The sequence below is a fragment of the Antechinus flavipes genome, chromosome 4 (assembly GCF_016432865.1).
Source record: "Antechinus flavipes isolate AdamAnt ecotype Samford, QLD, Australia chromosome 4, AdamAnt_v2, whole genome shotgun sequence".
In the NCBI taxonomy this organism is placed as follows: Eukaryota; Metazoa; Chordata; class Mammalia; order Dasyuromorphia; family Dasyuridae; genus Antechinus; species Antechinus flavipes.
In genome coordinates, this window is record NC_067401.1 from 139465305 (window position 1) to 139471630 (window position 6326).

At 43.2% G+C, this 6326-nt stretch overlaps 1 protein-coding gene across 1 annotated transcript; it reads left to right on the top strand.

Moving 5' to 3' along the window:
* Window positions 1-337: 337 nt before the first annotated feature.
* TMEM92 (transmembrane protein 92) lies at window positions 338-5487 on the top strand. Its single transcript, XM_051992289.1, has 5 exons — window positions 338-454; window positions 1992-2017; window positions 3197-3271; window positions 3393-3597; window positions 4770-5487. Exons 1-5 carry the CDS (start codon window positions 377-379, stop codon window positions 4884-4886), a joined length of 501 nt encoding a protein of 166 aa, XP_051848249.1. The 5' UTR covers window positions 338-376; the 3' UTR covers window positions 4887-5487.
* The last annotated feature ends 839 nt before the right edge of the window (window positions 5488-6326 follow it).

A 6326-nucleotide genomic window follows, 5' to 3' on the forward strand; every position in this document is an offset into this window, starting at 1 on the left:
TTTTTCTTTTTCTTTTTTTAACCTGATATGCAGTCATCAATGTCCCGGTGTGGAAACACTCTTCCGCAGATGCATTTTGACCACTGATCTGTAATTTATAATCTTAAGAGTATTTAGTCCACTGAGATTTGGAGTGGGTAGCTTATGTCCACACTAGAGACTTCCTAAACCGGATTTGAACCCGGGTCTTCTAGACTGCCCAGCAGTCTTAAAAATTATTCTCCTTCACCCTGGAGAATCTCAGTCCAGCCCATAACAATTGTATTAGCTCCACCCCCTTTTCCTGGGCCGGCCGCAGAAACTAGAGGGAGGCGCCAGTCTTACCTCCTTCCCCCCCTACACACGGAAGCTGGTAGACTTCGTCTACCAGCCCAGGATGCCGCACTCCTGGGTCTTTAGATTCCCCAGCTTCTTGCCCAGTCTGCTATTTAGCATCTTAGTAGATCTCCAACAGGTGAGGACTTGGAGGGGGAACGGGATAAGGGGAGAGTCTGGGGTGCCTTTGTTTCACCCGGGGGGACAGATCCTTATTGCCAGTCCCTCCTTGCCAGGACAGGTAAGAGTGTGGAGGAGCTATTGAGAACGGAGGGATGTGAGTGTGTTTTACATGGGACGAGAAGCAAAAATTCAGGGGGGAAGGGTGTAAATTACCGGGCCCCCCCACCCTCCGCATCTGAGTGCCCTGAGGTCTCAGAGAGAACTTTGACCTCAGTATTAGCCTTAGCTTACTGTTTCTTGGTTTTCTTCCCCATTTCTGCGTCCTAACAGGGTTCGAACTCATTTTACCCTCCCCCACCCCACCTACTTTAGTGTCACGCATTTTGGGGGTGTGGGTGATGTTTCTGATCTAGGATTTTAAGACCTGAGGCTAGCTGGAGAAATTAATTTGCTAGGTGGGAAAATTAAGGAAACCAAATAGGTGTCCATATGAATAAAGTGCTTGGAGAGCCTGACTAATTTTTTCTCTGATTCTCAAATGGGAATTCAGTCTTCCCCATTCACCCCCACCACCTTTAGTTATGTTAATTATCGAGGGGGGGAGGAGACTGAAGAGATCTAGGAATTTGGTAGGAGTCTCTTCCACCCCCATCCTGTTCCCAGGCTTGTGGATCTCTGCCCTTGGATTTCTGATTTATTAATGTTGGGTGATTTGGGAAGAAATTGTCGTCTTCACGGATCCCTGGATCTCACTTTTGTGCTTTTTTCTGGGGCTACTGTTCAGATTCTTTTTTGGCATTAAATTTTTAAGGCTATCCAGCAGAGTTGGAGAAAAACATGGTACTCTCCAGTTATCTTAATTATTATTTTTTATTACATTGTTTTATCTTTATTGCCCATGTAAATCGCTTATGACTATCACTGCAATTATTTTGGGAATTTTTTAATCTAATCACACGAACAGTGGTTACAGGACCCAACTCCTAAAGGGATATCCAACTTTGATGATTCAAATTTGTCCTGGTGTTCCCAAAACTCCTCTGGCCTCGAAGATGCTGCTGATTAGAATGAAATAGGAATTACTTGGGTGGGAGGGTTCGGGGAATAGGAACAGGGACCTGTGCAGCCATTTCTCTAAGGAAGCTCTGGTTCTCCTTGGGATATTTTACGGACCCCAGTTAGTGGATTTTATAGTCTCATTCTCCCACCTAGAATAGAATGCTCTTATGAGTAGGGATTATTTCATTCTTTGTATTTGTAGCCCCAGTACTTTCTTAAATATTTGTTGCCTTAGTAAATTTGTGCTTTAATAAATATTTATTGGGGTAGCCAGATGGCCAAGTGGCTAGAGTGCCAGCCTTGGAGTTAGGAGAACCTAAGTTCAAATGGGGCCTCAGACACTTAACACTTCCTAGCTCTGTGATCCTGCACAAGTCACTTGATGCCAATTGCCTCAAAGAACAAAAAACAGTATAAATAAATATTTGTTGATGAATAAAGGTCTTTATCCCCCAACCCTACTGACTCTAAGCTCTGGCTCCTTTTCTCTCTAGGTAACTGGTGAATGCCAACTGCACTAGTAAGTATGGATGTCTGGATGCCTTAGTTTCTCCCTCTCTAAGGAAGAAGGGGAGGTCACTAGAATCAAGTTTCTAGGCAAAAAGGCCCAGTTGGAATTCTCTTTTACTCTTTCCCTAGATTGGTCTTTCACTAACCCAGGTTCCTAGATCTGGAATTACAGTGGGCAAAACAATGAATTTGGAATTAAGGGACCTGGGCTGGAATCTTCTGTGCCTTACCCCATGTCTTGGGCTGGATGTCCATTTCCCCATCTATAAAATGGAGTTTGGTGCCAAAAGTAAGACTGCACGCCCTGCCTACCTTTGAAGAAGTCCTTCTCCGGCTTATTCTCTGGTCTTTTGGTTTAGCTTTCTTCACTGTGAGATTTGTAGAAAAGAAACTGGAGATAACATCACTTCCTTTAGGGCTGGAAGGGCCTTAAGCCTTATCTTAAACGATCTTTTCATTATTCTCTAGAAGCTGGGTGAAATTACTTTTCCAAGGTCATCTACTTTGTGTGCAAACCAAGATTCCAAAGCCAGGCAGTACAAAATACTTTAAAATAAAGGTTTCAGGGACCCACAGAGAGATAATGGAATAGAAAGGTAGAGAGTCTCTTAAGCACTTTGAGATCCACTTGGGTGTTAATTGCTTTTAGTGAGGCCAAGGGGAATAAAATAAGTAAACAAGGCTTTACTTTTTTTTATATTGCCTTCTCCATTTGTAGGATACATTTACTTCATTAACAGATGATATGTTCACTTCTTTTTAATCTCTCCTATGGTTTTTCCTTTTTGCTCTGATTCTTCTCTCCCAACATAATTCATAAAACTGTGTATTAAAAATAAATAAACTAAAAAAAGGAATACATTTACTTCTAGGTGGGCAGGATGAAACTTATCCCCATTTTAGGGATGAAGAAGCTAAAGTTCAAAAAAAAAAAAAACTCTCTAGGACCACATAATTAATAAATGGCAGTCATGATGAGAAATTTTTTGGCCTTTCTTTTCATTCCTCACACAAGGCTCTTTCTACCACTCCATAAACCAGTTTAGACATGGTTTGCTCCCGCCACAGAAAGCTTCCCTGCTAAGATTGTTAGAGGGCCCATTGCTTATTGTTCCATGGGGGAAAGGGCCCAGGTTAGATACAGGATTCTTTTGACTAGCAGATTACCTTCCACTTTCTCCCATGCTAGCTTCTGCCCTGAAGGATTTGAATGCTGTGCCAATGGCTGCTGTGTGAAGACAGAACATTTCTCTGGCCCCATGAGGTGAGAAACATGGGGGGGGGGGGGGGGGGCATTGTGGCCAGGCTCAAAGGTAGCTTGTCACTAGGACTGATAGACATGGCTAGTTGAGAGGATCTCATTGTTGATCTTCCTGTCTCCCTAGGACATTTGTCATCAGCTTCCTGGTCATCATCCCTCTCCTCTGTATCTGTGGCTTGTCAAAGCGTTTGTGCCGAGCTTGTTGTGCCTCAGAACCAGAATCCCCACCCCAGAGAGAGGTGCCGGTGTCTGTGACCTTCAGTAATCCTCCTGTGTCCCCTGAGGTTCCAGCATCTGCCCTCTTTGGACCCCCACCTCCCTACAATGAGGTAAGTCCCCCTAGATCCCAGCTGTGTCCTGGATAGCTGTCCATTCTTGGGGTAAGTCCGCAAGAAAGGACATTTAGGAGAGGCAGTTTGATGCAGCAAGTTGCTAATCTTCATTGCTACCTTTCCCTTGAAGGAAACTTGTTTTTCTTCAGTAACATCTGCCTTAGTCTGCCTCAGTTTTCTCATCTGTAAAATGAGCTGAATAAGCAAGTTCTAGTATCTTTGCCAAGAAATCCCCATAGGGAATCAAAGAGTCAGAACAATGACCACAAAAGGTGATGCAGTAGATAGCTCATTGAGCCTAGTTTCTGAAATCCAGTTGTGGATCCTCATTATGAACTATGTGACTGTGCAAGTCACTTTACCTCTATTTGCATCTGTTTTCTAATCTGTAAAAAAGAAAAAAATGGTGATAATAATAGCACCTACCTTTCAGTGAAGTAAGTTCTTTGTAAACCTTAAAAGTGCTATCTAAGTGCTAGCTATTACTATTATCCTAAAATCCTTTTCATCTCAGTCTATGATCCTATGCTCTTCCTCTCTACACCAGGGATTTCCCAACCTGGGACACAAAATTTGTCACAAGGGTATATGGTGAATATTGGCAAATAACTGTTATCTTACTGAAAATACTCCACAACCGATTTTCATTCAGCAGTGACAAAATGTCTTAGATGTTTGTTCATGGTAAATTCTGGCACTTATTTCCTTTTTAATTGAATAGAGAGTTTGGGTAGATTTACTAGAAAGCCAAGGACTCCAGGAACTAAAAAAATGTTGAGGATTCGTTGTTTCTAGGCATAAGATATTTCTCTCAGGTTATTGTGTCCCACGCCCAACAAACATAGTCACTGGTAGTGGTAAGCCCTTTGAATTAGGAGTTGAAACATTCTAGTTTGAACCCTGTTCTTGTTTCTCAGGGCTTAACCTCCAGGAAATTAACTTTTCCTTATCTGTAAAATGAGGGGTTTGGTTGTAGATGGGTCATCTTAGTCTTAGATACCTAAGATACCTTCCAGCTCCAAATTCTGTAATACTATGGCCTCAGGTACCATCCTCCTTATCCTTATTTTGCCCTTATTTCAGAGAGAGGGTTGTGGTTGGGTCACCCCACCTTCCCCTGGAGTTGAAACTCCAGGAATCAACAGAGAAAACTGCTCTTCTTCCCACAGGTGATTCAGAAGCCAGTCCTATGCCCACCTGTACCTCCCAGAGAGCCACCACCACCTTATACTCCAGTTGTGACGACTCGAAGTACTCACCAAGGAATTGTCAACCCAGCTTTCTGAGCCATATTGGAACACCCTAGGAGCTTGATGCTTAATTTATTTCTCTTGCGTCTGCCTATTTAAGGGTGCCCTCACTTTTTTTAAAGGGGCCCTGGGCATTACCTGGGCTAGGAATCTTCTCCCTTTTCTTAGAGCTTTGAAGATGGAGAGAGAGAGAGAGAAGCAAATAGCCCATATTAAGAAAGAAGGCTCTCCAACAATGGAAGGGGACTTCTTTGACACTCAGTATATTTAAGAAGAGGCTGGATGATCCACTTCCTGTCCCAGAATGCTGAAAGAAAGATTTCTGCAGGTGGGAAAAGCCCTTGGACTTGAGAGATAGCCTTCCTCAACTTCAGACGGAGTAGACTGAGATCCTGACCAGAATCTCTTGAGTTCTATGTGCTTGGAGGTTTGGTGGGGGTTTTAAATAAGTCAAGCAGGATCATCCTCTGGCATAAACAAGATGTGTCTAGCCTGCTGTTCTATAGTGCCCAAAGTTCCACATTAGAGAGCCATAACTTTGGATAAAGCCTTGCCCCTTACCTGTGGGTTTTCCTGGGCAGAATAACTCTTTAATGTAAAGTAAATTGCATATTATAAATGAATTTTAAAAACTTTTGATCCTGAGCATTGGGAAGGTACTCTGAAAATGAAGTGGGGGTGGGAGAGTTGGGGGGAAAAAGGGGACCAAAAGGTAATCAACGTTTTTTGCCACTTAGTATTTCTTATTGCCACTAGATATTGGGTGAGGGTGGCTTTGGCAGTGTATGGCCTGCATCTGGAGGAGGGGGAACTCCCTACTCTCCAAGTAAGTTGAGATGACCGAGGGGCAGAGTACAGTGTCCTTTACTGACTCAATTGATTTCAGCAATCCTTTCCTGACTCAGTAGATGGCTTAGATTTCAGTGGGAGGAGATGATGAACTTGATTAGGAAAGGGGGACAGGTTGGGGGGAAAAGGAAGGGGAAGAAAGAAGGAAGATAAAGGGGGAGGGCCTGAATGAAAATGGGGAAGCCTTAGCTGTGGAAAAAGTGAGGGAAGGGAAATTGTGATCCCTGGAAAGGGAGGTCCTGACCTGACACACCCAACAAATTTCTGAATTCCTTCACATAGGGTTGGGTAAGGAGAGCACTTTCTCCTACCTCAGGTCTCAAATTTAGCTGTTTCATCCCCCTGGGCTATTCCAGAAATGAGAACCATTGACTTGGCCCCAACCAGTCCATCTGGCTGGTAGAGTTAACTACAAAAAGAGAAGTTAATACTTTAGAGCAGTGGTCCCCAAAGGGTGGTTCAGGTACCTCCTAAGGTCTCTCATCCTTTCTGGAGATCCACAAAGTTCAAATTATTTTTGTAACACCTGTGACATGTTTATTTGTAATATGATAAGTAGTGATAAATATAACCCATAGAGAACAAGTCTTTGGTTGGGAGGAGAGGGTCTTTGATAAGTTTTAAGAG